The sequence below is a fragment of the Ylistrum balloti genome, unplaced genomic scaffold (assembly GCF_031769215.1).
Source record: "Ylistrum balloti isolate Yb309-2 unplaced genomic scaffold, AGI_CSIRO_Ybal_v1 Utg370618, whole genome shotgun sequence".
Classification (NCBI taxonomy): Eukaryota; Metazoa; Mollusca; class Bivalvia; order Pectinida; family Pectinidae; genus Ylistrum; species Ylistrum balloti.
This window is the reverse complement of record NW_026782379.1, coordinates 267,425-283,827: the sequence shown is the minus strand read 5'-3', so window position 1 is coordinate 283,827 and position 16,403 is coordinate 267,425. Positions and strand designations below refer to the sequence as shown.

Genomic DNA, 16,403 nt, shown 5'->3' with positions numbered 1-16,403 from the left:
AGTTGCATTATATCAAGACATTCATACAGGACTTTCGTGGATGCGAAATTATATATGAAAAACATCTCTGAATGTTTTGAAATATATTGAATATCACAACAGAAAACATGCATTCATAAAATTGTACATACAGTAAATATTTCTAAAAATATATATCTTATCTAGGGAATGCTTAATTAACATGATAAGGACAGATCATCACACATTTTGTATTGATTTATATACTATTTACATGGACAGTAAGTAGAACAAACATAAACAAAACATTAAATAACAAGCTCTTCATTTGTATCGCAATCAATTAGTATTACATAAGAGCACATGGAATTATTTTCCAATAAAAAATGGAAGTCATTCCCAGCGAAACATTAATGTCCGAGGCTGACTATTGACACAGTTTCAGTTACTTTGATGAAAAGGGATTCACAGAGAATCTATCCAGATTGGTAGGTTCTGGTCCACTAAGAAAATGACTTGGGCGTCGACTTCCTGGACTTATTGGCTCTGAATCCTCATCAGAATAATCAACTTCCGGTTCTGTTGGAGGTGGAGGTCTTGGTGCTGATGGGGCTTCTGAGCTTCCAAAAAAGTCTTTTGGAAGTGCAGCTGTGTTAGCAATCATTGGTTTAGCTGATGGTGAGTTCACGTTAGCTTTAGGGGTTGCCTCGCTCTTCGGGGTTACGCCATTGTTTGGAGTTGCCTGGCTTTTTGGTGTAGCTTGGCTTTTTGGTGTTGCAGCACTTTTTGGTGTTGCCTGACTGTTTGGCGTTGCTTCATTTTTTGGAGATGTTACACTTTTTGGTGTTGCTTCATTTTTTGGTGTTGCAGCACTTTTTGGTGTTGCCTGACTGTTTGGCGTTGCTTCATTTTTTGGAGATGTTACACTTTTTGGTGTTGCTTCATTTTTTGGAGATGCTACGCTTTTTGGTGTTGCTTGACGCTTTGGTGTAGGTGCTTCCTTTTTACTCGAGCTACTGACATTACTGACAGATTTGTTAAAAGTTGGTTTTGGTGCGTTTGATTTCGGCAAGCGATTGACAGGGACATTTGGTTTCTTAGAAAATAAAGTCGACATAGCTGGTACGTTCTTGTCATCGTCTTGGAATTTTCGTTGTTGCATAGCTAGCATTGGATTTTCAGAAATACTTTCGAATGGGTCTTTTTCTGCACTCATCATAAATTCTCCAGGAGGCCCTCTTACAAATGGAGTTGGCGTCTCCATGCCATCCTCCGGGAATGACATTAAATCTGGAGTCTCTGGGATAGGCGGTGGACTACCTGGAGAAGCCATACTTTCTAGAAGATCCTCAGGCAGAATTTTAGGATCAGGCGTTTTCGCTGTTGAGCTAGGACGACTATTTGACGGTCTCCCGCTTTTATTACTTCTCTCTGGACGGATAGCAGAGGATTTCTTTGGTGGCTTGGGCAAAATGAAAGAGCTTGTTTGCATCCCAGACGAGTTATCAGCACTAGCAACGGTAATTGAGGAACCACGTCTTCCATCAAATGATGGAGTAGGAGAGAATGAACTCTTTCGCGGGTCTGGACGGAACAAATCGCTAAGTCCTGATGGCGGTCTGCCATCATAATCTAACTGTCCAAATTGTTCGCCAAACACGATAGACGAAGCAGAGGCAGCAGTTGATATAGATGTCATAGAGTGCTGCCTACTGAAACGTCGATCAGTTCTTAATGGTGGCTGGCTAGGGAAGAAGTTGGCAGTGGAAGATATGCCTCCTATTCCTATGTAATCAGATGACGTGTCAAACCCTTCATTTTCATAATCTTCCTCCGACATGTCTTTGACCGCCTTCTTTTTCTTTTTCTTCTTGATACAGCAAATTATTATAATGATAAAGAGGATAAGGCAAAACCCGCCGACTCCTGCAATGATGATGATGATCATACCAGCTCCATCATCAGGAGATTCTTCATCGGTACAGAAGTCGAAATAGCCGTCAAGTTCACATTCATCCACGTCAAAAGTTCCCTGACAGTAAAAGATCATATTGTACAGGATAGTTTCATTTGTTGTTAAATTACCGAGTTTTTCGTATTCAGTGATACAGACTTCCAACAGGAAATCCTTCAGGTTGTCGACACCAGAGCAATGTTGTGAAAAAAGAGGGTCGGATAATGCTGATAAACAAGTACTCAACGTATCATTTCTTTGGATACTTGATTGTATGTCAAGGGCCGGATAAAAACTAGGAATAGGAGCCGATGATGCCATCCACACAGTGCTTGTTGAGCCGCCGGATATCGATCCGGAAACAACGTTTGACGTTCCTGCCGTAGGATAGTAAGACAAAGCTGTGGTAGCTCCAGTACCTTCATCAAACTGTGCCAGGATCAACAACCCATTCATATCAATGTCTGAGCTCTGGTATTTCTCCATGTCCAATATAAGTTCTTGAATTGTTTTTACCTTATTCCACATTTTCAAATTTTCAACGTCTACGAATGACGCGGAATTTCCTATGATTGATATGCTGTCCATGTTGATGCTATTTCCAAGTTGAACATTACTGAATGCTTTATATTGCAGTGCATTGTTGCAAATCGAGTACACCATTAGACTTCCGTCCGAGGACTGCCAGGCCAATGCGACGTACGTCCATGTGTTCGTAGTCAATGTTATGGAGTCGGCGATAGACGTGTTCTGCCATATCACCCGGAGGTTACCGTTCAACATCACTATTTCCAGATTGTGAGTTCCAGTGTTACACACTATCACGCTGTGACTGTTAGACGAATGTGATTCGACACGAAGCCAGAAGCTAATTGTAAGTGAAGTGATATCTGCGGTCGTGTGGACAGACGTAAATGCAATTGTCTGATCAGTAACATGCATGACATATCCTGCTGTTGTAATATTAGCCTCATATGCTGGATCAAGAACGGTTGGAGTGAATGTTTGTTCTCCTGCTTTCGTTTGAAATACTGTCCCGACATACGTTTTGGTCAGAAGGTCTTCTGCTACCGTGGTGTTTGTTATGGAACTATCAGTACTAGATAGGAAATCTTTCCACCAAGAACCATCACTGTTGCCTAAAAGCCCTGTATTTGTGCTTGCGTCTGACGAAACTACTTTGAATCTACAGATGAGACCCATGCTGCTGTAAGAGACAACAGCACTACTACTTCCAACAGATATTCTGATATAAGGCTCCTTGATCCATTTCAGTGTAACGCTTCCATGTTCGGTTGTAACAGGGAAAACCTGCAAGGCACCTGCTATTGTTGGTTCCATTGTGCCATTGTTGATTGTGATACTGACCGAGCTTCCAAATGCAATTTCTTTCACTTCTCTGCAATTGATGTCTCCTGGACATGGAGTAAAAAGAATCTGTACGTCTACTCCGGCCAAAGTCAGAGCCTTGTAGACTCCTACCGAGTTGATTTGGTATGAGGCGCCGTCGAGAGTTGTTACATAAGGTCCATATATAAATCCAATACGGTTTGAAGCGGTTGCACTGGCAGCTTCTATTGCAAGCGTGCATTCCTTCCCGGCCCATCCATTGGAACATTGTGAACATGATGCAGAAGTTCCTGACACAGGAACATTGGTATTCTGTCCATCCCAGTAAGCCGAAGTCCTGACAGTGTTTCCGTAGAAGCGATAGGTGCATGAACAACTGCCGCTTGACTCGCATGTACCTTGTCCATTGCAAGCTCCAGAATTTCCAAGAGGGCATGTGCTAGCACAGCTAGCACCATAATGGCTCGAATCACATACACAGGATCCAGTGCTGGTTGATCCAAAGACACATTGTGAAGAACATCCACCCCCATAGGATAAAAGATAGTTGGTATTACTGCTGAAAGAAGTACACAGTGTTTCTACAGGAGACTGAGTCAAATTGTTGGTTGCCTGGCACAATTCGGCAGTATTAAGCGCAACTGTTTCAGCAGCAGTCTGATCTCCAGTGGCTGTCACGAGTGCTTCACACTGTTGGAGGGCAGAAGTCTGTAAATCAGCGAGTCCTGTGCACGCAGTTGTCATTTCTGTACTTTGTATTAGCGTATTACAGATGGTTGTAGATACAACAGACTGGGGTGAAGTTGTTGTGTAGTCTGGTAGTGAGATAGCAGGATCCTCGGTTAAATCCAGATCCGATTCGACCCACACCGGCGGATTTGCAATATCTAGAGCATATATGTGTTGGTTCTGCTTCAGTTCGGTTGCTTTGATACCTGTTCCGTCATTGAATGACCACGCGTGGTAGAGGTCTGGTGTTTTTGTTGAAACTGTCAGTTTCGGGTTATTGGCTACCACTGTAGGGTTATGAACTCGTTCCCATATCCGCACTTCGTCAATATATCCAGTGTATGACCCCGCGAGTGTAGAAGACATACCAGTGCCTAACTGACCGAATGTCAGTGTTCCTCCGGATGCCAGAACAGCTGAATCGACAGGCACTGCCTTCACGTTGGATACACCAGCATTGTCAATAACATAGACTTCTAGAAGTCCAACATTTGGTCTATATGCCAAGCTGATTTGGTTCCAGACATTAAGCACTAGATTCAGTGTTGTCGGATACACTGTACTCTGAACTTGTATCTGTAGTCCAGCACTGGTGTCTGCCAAAAGGAAAGTGTTCCCATTCACTCCATAGGCAAAAATGATGCCGCCAACTGCTGTAGGTTTTACATACAACTCAAGAGTCATGTAGGTTGCAGGTAACAACAGACCTTCTACACTATTGCCACTCCCACTATAGAGAAGACAGTTGGAATCAGTGGGAATAGATGTACTGCTCATCATACTAACGATTGTGGTGTCATTAGTGGTGAATGTTTTAGCAAAAGTGGATAAAGCTGCCATGGTAAGTGAAGAAGCACATCCGGAGGCTGATGTAAACCCGGCAGTGCCACTGCATATCTGAGATCTGGTCACCCCACATGTACCCAGTAGGATTGATTCAGTGGTATTGCATGATGACAGAAGTCCGCTCAGGTCGTTTGAATGTAACACCCAAGTCTGTTGTTCAACAGATATTGTTGTTAAAAGACGGCCACTGATCAGGGACACCTTTGCGCTGATTTCAGAGTCGGTGAACGTGATTTCAGCTCGAGTAGAGGTAACAAAGGTTATGGTCATCGTGCCGATTGTCTGGGAAGTGTACACATTGATTGGCAGGCTATTGGTGTATACAACCAATTGTGTGGTTTGGAAACTATCTGTCTTAATTCCATAATAGACTGATGCATGTTCTATCACCATTCCATTCATGCATAAAAAGCCACTTCCGGAAACCGATGAATCGCACTGCGCGAAATAACCGTAAAAAGCTTTTGCTACAGCTGCATCAGTGAGCAAGTTATAGATTCCTATGCTGGTAACGTCAAATGCTATTCCATCCAAAGTCACAACCTGGCCGAGTGTTGTTCCCTGTGCTACCAGCGTTGCCTGACTGGTGGTTTGTCCAGTTGAGAGTATGATACATTCGTCTCCGCTCCATCCGGTTGCACAACTGTCACAAGTTGCTCCAGTAAAATGCCCAGCGCATTGGCAGGTTCCACTGGTGTCACAGGAACCATAACCGTTGCAAGGATTGATGAAGCCATTGGGGCAAGTGTTGTCACACTGAGATCCATAAAATCCATAGTTACATTTGCAGGTACCATTGGTGTAGACGCCAAAGTAGCATGTCCTATACTCGTCTGTTATCCAGCTTGGGATATTTACATTGGTTAAGGAGTCGATGACACTGTACAGGTTGGTCGCAGATCCACCAGTTGCAGTGCATGTAGCTATGAAACTTGCCATTGGGACGATACCTAAACTGAAGTTTCCAGTGTTGGTAACAACTTCAATGCACTCCTGTTTGAACCACCAAAGACTCTGTGAAGACATTCCACCACAGTTGGAGCTAACTGTACCAGATCCGAAGAACTGGGCACAGAAGGGCTCTGCAGTTGATAGCGTTGTTGTAGAAGCAGTTGTACTTTCTGATGTTATTGTTCTAAGGTACAAATCGGAAATAGTCCACGTGGGAGATTGCCATGGTGATCTTGGCAAATCAATGGTGTTACCATGGATGCTGTCGTAGACGCTATATCCAACTCCTGCTGAGAACATGTAAAGAGATGACACTTTACTGGCAAATCCAGATACTTTTACGTTTAAACTCTGGGCTTGGAAGATGAGTTCAGTAGGAATTATTTCAGTCCAGATCGAAACTTCATCGATGTATCCCTCATAGGAAGCGTTCACCGTATGTTTTATGTCATCGACTGAAGGTGTCCAGGCACCAAGAGCGATTGTTCCATTAGCAGAAAATACATTTGAACAGCTGAAGGACAGGGTTTGATATATGATGCTTGTACTTGTACTGTAGTGGTACAAGTTTAATGTGCTAGAGCTGGTGTCAAAGGATAGTACAAGTTGGTTCCAGGAACCAATGGTTGACGAAGCTGAACTCTCAACAACTGTGGTTCCACATTGTAGAGCAAGTGGGTTTGTGTTGAGTATAGCAAAGGTTGTATTTCTGCCATAAGACATGATGACACCGCCATCTGCATTTGGTTTGTAGTAAGCACTGATGCTAAAGTTTCTTCCATTCAGAGAGTAGCTGGACCCATATTGAATCTCCGATGTTGTGGCTGCTGTCCTGTTGAATGCAAGGGAAAATCCGGCATCCCCAATAATGCCTGACCCAAGTGTGTTGACAACTGGCCCTGAGGTTGCCCTGTAGTTGGTATTGATATGGGTTTCAAGGTCGGTGTTGTTCATACTTGTGTAGACACTGGTAGCTCCACAAGCTTCAATGATCCCTGAACTACCCGTGCAGACAGCAGTCACTGTCTTAATCGTCATATCAATAGAATAATCCTGCATCAGAAGTGTAATTGTTGTAGTTTCTGGTGTCTTCACTGTCAGCTCTACCGTTCGGAGAGATTTCACCTCTACTTTGAAGGTTGAACTAAGGTCCGTTGACAGGGTTGTCAATGTAACTAGTGTATTGTTGTCATAAACAAGTGGCAATGCATCAGCACCTCCGGATACAATAACAACTTCGTCATCGGTTGTTGCTATACCAATTGCCGCAATACATGAACCAACATGGCAGCTAACTTTGTACACTTGGATGTCTATCTTTCCTGCCTTGTAAAAGGCAGTGTAAAGACCGTTCAAATCTTCGAGTGCTACTTGTTTGCCATTGAATCCCATGAAAGCTCCGGATCCACTCACATAAGCAACTGGACTGCCACTTGAAGTGATGGCTGAAGTGACTAACACCTGACAATCAAGACCATCCATTCCGTTACTACAGGAAGTACAGGAAGTGGTACCGCCCCAGTTCCAGTCGCATGTACACGTTCCCAAGGCGTCACATACTCCCTTGTTGTTGCATGGGTTGGATGAACTTACAGGACACTGGCTAGAACAGGTTGTACCATAGTAACCAGAAGTACAGATGCATGATCCATTCAAGAGTGGTGTTCCAAAGGAACAGGACTGACTGGTGTCACAGAGAGTGTTTATCTTGGAATCATGGTCCAGCTGGCTACATATTGCTGTTTCAGCAGTTGTTATGTTCAGTGAGTGATCACAAATCTCAGCATAGGATACCACAACATCATACGCAGGAATACTGTCTCTACTGCCGGTAAGTGCATGGAGACACTGCAGGTAAAACACTTGCTTTGTTGACTCTGTTATGGCGCTGCACAGTGCTCCTAACTGAGATGTAGAATTGGTTATTTCTGTACAAATTTCTTCTCCCTGCAACCTCTGAGCATCACTGGTGTAGAAAACATCAGAAATGCCTGGGTAGGACAGTCTATCGTAAACCAAGTCAGAAGGAACCCATGTTGGTACTGACCAGGGAGCTTCAGGCAAAGTGAATGTCTTGCCCTGTAATCCATCATATGAGGTTGACCCGTAACCTTCATCAAATGTCCACATCAGAAGCAGTAGATGGCTGACATCAAGTGGATGCATCCTCCAGACATCTACAATTACATTAGGTTCGATCTTAATCCTCCATACCAGAAAATCATCCAATTCGCCAGAAAGACTCACTGGTTGTGTTTGTGTTGTTGTCAGCTTTGCAGGAATCCACTGTCCTAAGGACAAAGTGCCTGAGTTGGTAAACACTCCAAGTGGAAGTGTATCAGTATATCTGTAAACAAATCCAGTGCTGTTGAATTGGTAAATATCAAATTGTCCACTTGCTCCTTGGTACACTACCACCATCTTTATCCACACATCTCGTTCCAAGGTTAAATTGGAGGCATACGTTGTGCCATCATAAATTATTTCGATAGTATCTCTGCTTTGAACAACTAGAGATTTTTCATTGACAAAGGAAAACAAAACTCCGCCGTAAGTGCTTGTTGAATACAATTTGACCACAAATTCAAAGGTAATATCTGTTCCAGCAAGAGTGTTGAAGTCAATAACCTCTGCCATGGCAATAGAGGTATCATATTTCAGACTGTATCCGCCATTCATCTGTGCCTCATAAGAAGCATCGGGATAGTAGATGATCTTGTCACATGTCTGGACTTGATACCTGCTGATGTCGGTGAAGGTATTTGCAGAGGCTGTTCTGTTGATGTTCACACTAGACCAAGTGATACTTCCTCCCACTGGTGTGGATGAGTAGGCCTGGGTACCAGCCACGGAGTTGCATACACCCAGCTGTACACTTTGTGATTGCTGCAAGTGCTGTAACTTGTCACTGCTCAAGGTAGAACCAGACCCACTCAGTAATCCTTGTGTGACAGGAAGAAGACTTAAAGGCATTGTAACCTGCAGGGTCAGGAACCGACTCTGAACTCGAACCAACAGAACTACATCGTTGTTTATTGTGAATTTCAAACTATTGACTGTTTCTCTCTCCATGGAAAAGCCTTGGTAATAGATTGGAGAATCCAATGAATACAGAGCATTGTTCAAGTAAACAGTGGGATTTGTAAATGGCTTGGTTGGAGTTTGAATGGTAACTTGCATGTAACCGTTAGTGTTGTCACCAATCCTGAAGGACATAAAGGTGGTACACGTAAAGTTATGGTAGCAGCTCACCATCTTTGCTTCAACAAGAACATTGTCACTGATCATCAGTAAAATATACTCTCCAATGGTTCTGACAAGAAAACCAAGTCCATCCAAGTTGTACATATATCCTAGTTGATTAGAGGAGGCAAGTCGTGTATCTGTTACCATGGCAAGGTTCTCGGATATTTCACAATCAGTTCCAATCCATCCAGATGTACATAAAGAACAGTCTGCAGCTCCCTGATAGTTTACAGGACATGTGCAAAGGCCAGTATCACCATCACACGTACCATGTCCAGAGCATGGATTAGTGGCGCCACCAGGGCATTCTGTGTCGCATGTAGTGTTCCAGTAGCCATAGAGACAGACACAATCTGTGCCTGACTTGGTCCCGTAGTAACACTCTGGATTACAGTAGCTGCCAAACATTGTGTTGAAGTCAGTGTCATTGCAAAGGGTGTAGCCAGGCCAGGTACTCAAAGACAGGACATTTTCACAGTAGGTGGAGTAGTCCAGTAAAACATCTTCTAGTTCATCATCATCTACAGCGCTTGAACACTGACCCTGGTAGTAAGTCTGAACAGAGGCTCCAGATGGGGCACAAATACTGCAAACAAACGCAAAACCTTTGTCAATAGTCTGTTATCAGAAGATTTCTCAAAATTACCGTAATTATTGAATATCATTCACATTGATTCAATACCATCTGAAGTGAATTAATCATTGAATTATAGATATTAATGAATTCAAAATTACAAGAGGGAGAGGGGTCCAGATTAGAAGTAAAGATTTTCAAGTGATAAATCACTCATTCAAATAATGAATCAATCATATTAACAACTTGTTAGTTAAGTTGATAAGGCCATGAATCAATTTAATTATCAAGACACTACATCATTTTTTTGATGATTTCATATGTGCTTACTGTAAATGTCAATAAATTTTTTTTTTGCCCTGAAAGTTACACACTAAACATGATTCTAAAAACTGAGGTTTCTACATGTTGCTTGTACACCACTTTGTGAAAACGGGTGATAAATTTTATTGTGCCAAATTAAGTATGTTTACAGTATCCAATGACTTTCCTGTTTCTGTTTATTCCATGACTAAATATTTTAATGAATGGAATACATAATCATGGCTCTTTATCATTTGTTAAATTCAGTTTGTCATTCTTTTTACCGATCCACACAGCTCACGAATTTTGTAGTGGAAATGTATACAACATACTGTCAGTCTGAATTAAGAAATGAATTTGAAGTTGATGAACATCTAGATTTAATGAAGTACAGCAATGCAGTGATGAGTAATATGGTCTAACAATTTGTATTTCATTGAATATTTGAATATTGTAATTACCTGGAGAATGCAGTGGATGTGAAAACACGATCACAGAATGTGTTGTAATTGACCGTCACTGATCGTTTCCTCCTGCGGCGTGCAGTTCCAACAACTTCGTACGAGGATTCGTAGAATGGTACTGGTGCTGTTGATGCTACAAGAAGTCCTCCTTGGAATGGGTTAGGTAAGGTTTCAAAGTAGTAAGTATCACTCTCATCATAGGTCTTTAGTTCTGTATGATAAATAAATGTTCTGATATAAGATCTGTACTGACTGTTTATACATATTTGTATGCAGTCATTCAAGATCAAGTTTGATTAAAATAATGTCAAAAAGAAATATTTTTATCACCATTAGGAATATAATGTTCACCTCCATTATAAATTTCATACACATATTAAAATATTACAAAAAAACATCATCACATTATATACTGCCTGATAAAATAGTTTCATTTTTACCTAGATACATAATAAATATAATAGCGACATTAATGTTCAGCCTAGCAAGATTTACAACTTCAACGAAAACTTTTACATTAAGTACAAATAACAGAGTAAATACATAAGTTTATCAAGAACAAATATGTAAAATTTATACAGTTATTATATGTGTAAATACGACAAATCTATCAACAATTGTCAACGAAAGTGAGAAATAGTATAACACAAGATCCCTAGTGGATCTTAGCAACCACCATTGTTTGATCTATAATTTCCCTTCAAAAGTTGGATCATTTCCCATCTTTTCTTTACTTTGCATTATTTTTGCTCTAAATTATATGAAATTACAATAATAATCTTTAACTCTCAAGTCCAAGATGATGACCAGCTTGTTCATTCTGATCAGTCCCAAAATCTATAGCCCACATCTAAGGAGTTAGGGTAATCAACAACTGAAAATGGAGAGAGGCCAACCAGAAATTCTCAAATTATAGCGATAACAAATTTTCATTCTGAAAATCCACAAGCTGGGCCTCAGTCCAAAAGTCAAAAGGGCATAACGAGCAATCAAGGGGTACCTGTTAGCAATTATTTTTGTCTTATCAGTCCTAAAATCAAATGGGCCTAACAAAGGACTAGGAGTAATCTACATACAAAAGATTCATGATGTTCTTCTCAAGGAATTACAATAAACAACATTTTCAAAATCTAAGACAGACACCAGTCAGCCATTTTTTTTCTAATATCTTAAAAACAAACTAACCACACCTAGGGACCAAGAGGAACCTATATAATAAATCTGAGAATTATCCATCCTGTGCTTCTCCAGATAAAAGGTGAAATTGCTACGGACTGTTTGACGACAGATCAATGGGCAAAAAGCAATCAAAATATCCAAACATTTGATGATAGATTTGAAATTACAGCTATACAATTTATATGTTAAGGGAAGCAAACTAAAAATAGACTAAATAAAGAACACACATTTGTATAGAGAAAGCATATATACATATGTATGCAAAAATATAAATATTTTTGTCTAATCTCAAAATCAAAAGGGTCACATGTAGAAATCTGATTAAGTCATAGAAGTTGGACTTCTTGTGCATGTAGCAGTCAGATCCTCATATGGATTAAGATATAAGATTATGTCACATGTAGGAGTTCAGATCCTCATGTGGATTTAGATATATAATCAGTACACATGTAGAAGTCAGATCCTCATGTGGATTAAGGTTTAGAATTAGTTCACATGTATAGGTGGATTAAGTTTAGGTCACATGTAGCAGTCAGATCCTCATATGTGGATTATGTCACATGTAGGAGTAAAGGGATTTAGATATATAATCAGTCACATGTAGCACATGTCACATGTAGCAGTCCTCATGTGATATAGATTATGTCACATGTAGGATACATGTGGATTTAGATATATAATCAGTACACATGTAGAAGTCAGATCCTCATGTGGATTAAGGTTTAGAATTAGTTCACATGTAGGAGTTTAGATCCTAATGTGGATTAAGATAAAGGATTAGGTCACATGTAGCAGTCAGATCCTCATGTGGATTTAAGATATATGATTAGGTCACATGTAGCAGTCAGATCCTCATGTGGATAAAGATATAGGATTAGGTCACATGTAGGAGACAGATCCTAATATGGATTAAGATAAAGGATTAGGTCCTCATGTGGATTAAGATATAGGATTAGGTCACATGTAGGAGTCAGATCCTCATGTGGATTTAAGATATAGGAGTAGTTCACATGTAGTAGTCTGATCCTCATGTGGATTTAAGATATAGGATTAGGTCACATGTAGGAGTCAGATCCTCATGTGGATTAAGATATAGGATTATGTCAGATGTAGCAGTCAGATCCTCATGTGGATTAAGATATAGGATGAGGTCACATGTAGCAGTCAGATCCTCATGTGGATTAAGATATAGGATGAGGTCACATGTAGCAGTCAGATCCTCATGTGGATTTAAGATATAGGATTAGGTCACATGTAGGAGTCTGATCCTCATGTGGATCACTGTAGGATATGGATTAAGATATATAATCAGGATTAGGTCACATGTAGCAGTCAGTGGATCCTGTAGCATGTGGATTAAGATATAGGATTAGGTCACATGTAGGAGTCACATGTAGCAGTCCTCATGTGGATTAAGATATATGGATGTAGCAGTCAGTCATGTGGATGTAGCAGTCAGATCCTCATATGGATTAAGATAAAGGATTAGGTCACATGTAGCAGTCAGATCCTCATGTGGATTAAGGTTTAGAATTAGTTCACATGTAGGAGTTTAGATCCTCATGTGGATTAAGATAAAGGATTAGGTCACATGTAGCAGTCAGATCCTCATGTGGATTAAGATATAGGATTAGGTCACATGTAGGAGACAGATCCTAATATGGATTAAGATAAAGGATTAGGTCACATGTAGCAGTCAGATCCTCATGTGGATTAAGATATAGGATGAGGTCACATGTAGCAGTCAGATCCTCATGTGGATTTAAGATATAGGATTAGGTCACATGTAGGAGTCTGATCCTCATGTGGATTAAGATATAGGATTATGTCAGATGTAGGAGACAGATCCTAATGTGGATTAAGATAAAGGATAAGGTCACATGTAGCAGTCAGATCCTCATGTGGATTAAGATATAGGATTATGTCAGATGTAGGAGACACACAGTTAGTGGAATATATAGTAGATTTAGTGTAAAACATACTCTGTCCTGGATCTGAAATAAAGTTTCACAAGGCCAACATTAGTGATATAAATTTATCTTTCTTCTGCTACCATGGAAATAACTTGAACAAGTGATGGTGGAAATTACAATGGTGTAAAATTGCATCGTTTTAATTAATGCATTTGTGGTATGAATGTGCTAATAAATGACAATTCAAAAAAAGAAAAATTTCTAATTTCACTTTGTTTTCTGCTCTTCATTACAAGGAGATCTAATGGAGGCTTATTGTATGTAACTGCCTTCTAATGACCTTCTGTAATTATCAAAGGTCATTTTTATCTATTGATCAAAAAGTTATGCCTTGCCAGATGTGGCAAAAAGTAATATTGTAGATATTTTAAACATCCACAATATGAAGATAGAGAGAAGGGGCATGCTTCCATTATGAATGGAAAGTAAACCCACATATCACAAGTGTATACAAATTTTTGTTGTGGTAGGCATTTACACAGAAGTTGCCACATGGACTTCCTTAGCAACCTGTATGACAATTCTCAAAAAAATTTTTCCCTCATTCTACTTTCCAAAATTGGCCAGCACAACTTTGATTTGCTATTATGTATATGACCTTGGGTCACAGAAGCAGCAAAAAGCAATCCGTCATATCTCCATATATAACAAGATACAGAAAACAAAGCAAAATCAGAGATGCAGTGCAGATAATTTTGACTATTGTTGCATATACAAAATTTTTTCTGCACTCAGTATTGTATTATTTGGTTACAACCAAGACATAATGTTTATTGTATGTATTCTTACCCTTATTCATTTCTAGAGCACACTGATTTCATGGTGCTAATAGGAAATTGAGTTTTATCTTTTTTAACATTGACAAATATGAAGATAAACAAAGAGGCAAATTTCTGCCATAATTGGACAATTAACTCACTACATAATTATTCAATCTTTTACTAACTTACATTCTTCAAACAAAAAAATTTGCTTCTGTAACTTTTTGTGTCAGATTTATACCCTACAGCTTTTTTAACCATTTTCATTATGTCAACATTTGCTGTCCATTCCTACATACAACTAGATTTTAAATTTCAACATGAAACTTCTGGCAAGATACTGCTAGAAATCATTAACATCACTTCTACATGTAATATTTCAAACATTCAGTGTCAATCAAACTGTGTTCATAAACCAAAGTGATAAATTAGTGATTTTAGAAAAAACGTGTATTTAAGTGGTCCTTTGAAAAACTTCAAATAATTAAATTCAATTAAGATCACAGAGTTTGTAGAGAATTTACCTTCTTCTCTGTCAAATTTCCAAAGAATTTGTAGATTATCTTCCGTAACAGGATCATAAGCCCTGTTCCAGTGGGTAAGGATGCTCAGCGTTGAAAAGTACCTATTTAAAAGGATACAAAATAAAAAATACTTCAATTTAATTTAATAACAAATTGCTTAAACTCAATCTGCGCAGGAACCAAATGATCAAGTAAGTGCAATGTAGCTTTAGAACATAAATTTACTGTGTCAATTTTAAAAGACAGCTGACAAATGACTTTTTTAATTATGTTTTCATAAAAAGTCTTAATGCCAGAAAAAAGTCATACAATTTTCCAAATCAATCAAAAACTTGAATGCAAGGTTCTGCAATTTTCTGTCTGTTTAATTACAAATATCATTCTGTTGGAAAACCTTATAAGATGGCTAACAGCAACATAACCAACACTTCAGTAAATCAGATGATTCAACAGATGAACAAATAAATACTTACGAATTCCAAATTCGTAATTCCTCTATACATCCTACAAAGTGTTCGTCTAATGGTTGCTCACTTCCTCCATCAGAGGATGGCTGCCAGCGACCAAGTACCATGGTACCGTCATTGATAAGGGGGGTAACTCCTTTGTATATCATCTTGTCATATTTAATCATGCCAGCTGAGTTAAACACATAGATAAAGAGTCTCTTCCACAACTTTCTACTGTCAATAACAAGAGATATCTGATTCCACTGGTCATCTTCCAGTGTTAGACCAGTATCATATACATAGTTTCCATATCCTAACACTACAGTACCAAGGTGTTTTATGGTGAATGTCTCAAACTTGGTGAATGACAACATTGTTCCATAGCATTCTGGTGATGCACAGGTCTTGACCAGGAACTCAAGTGTGATGAAACTAGAATTGAATACATCTAAGTTTCTGGCAATTATAGAGGAATCATTGAAGCACACCGTATTTCCTCCACCCTGACTCTCTCCACTGGAACATGCCGCAACATCAGAAACTTCGAACACACAGTCAGAGGTAGTAGACTGGGAGCCACTCACCGGGTTGGCAGTACTTGTTGCTGGCGTTGGTGTTGTTGTTGCTGATGCTATGATAGCTGTTGTATTGCCAATACCACAAGTAGTTGATTCCATACAGCCATTACAATCTCCACAAATACCTCGTTCTATAGCATTACAACAGTAGTCCTCCGCAATCTTAATGACAGTAAGAATGTTGTTTTTACGTGGCTGCACTACCATCTTGAAGCCAATGTCATCCAGTTTGACCACATATCTGCGATTTCTTGGATTTCTTATTTTGAGTTTGCAGTCTCCGTTGTTGACAAATATATTCTTTTTGTTCTTTTTGGAGACTACTGCCTTTTCTTGGTTGATGTATATTGAATTCCAGAGCTTTTTGTTTGTCTCTGTAACAACAGCTGTTGTGTTGAGGAGGAACACAACAGTGGTGTTATGGACTTCGAGGGCAACTTTTTCTGTACGAATTCGCATTCGTCCTCTAGCATTTTTAAACACTGAATAGTAGGCCTGAAACAGGGGAAAGGTCATCACTAGAGCAATTTATATACTGAATAATATCATATATAACTTTTATCA

At 39.6% G+C, this 16,403-nt stretch overlaps 1 protein-coding gene across 1 annotated transcript in view; it reads right to left on the bottom strand.

Annotated features, from left to right (window-relative positions):
- Positions 1–403: 403 nt before the first annotated feature.
- LOC132557045 (uncharacterized) overlaps positions 404–16,403 on the bottom strand; it is a 135,316-nt gene continuing 119,316 nt past the window's right edge. The window contains exons 105-108 of the mRNA XM_060221509.1: positions 15,286–16,334; positions 14,813–14,913; positions 10,373–10,586; positions 404–9,620 (exon numbers count right to left, since the gene is read on the bottom strand). Coding sequence (XP_060077492.1) covers positions 404–9,620; positions 10,373–10,586; positions 14,813–14,913; positions 15,286–16,334 — 10,581 coding nt within the window. The remainder of the gene's footprint in view (positions 9,621–10,372; positions 10,587–14,812; positions 14,914–15,285; positions 16,335–16,403) is intronic.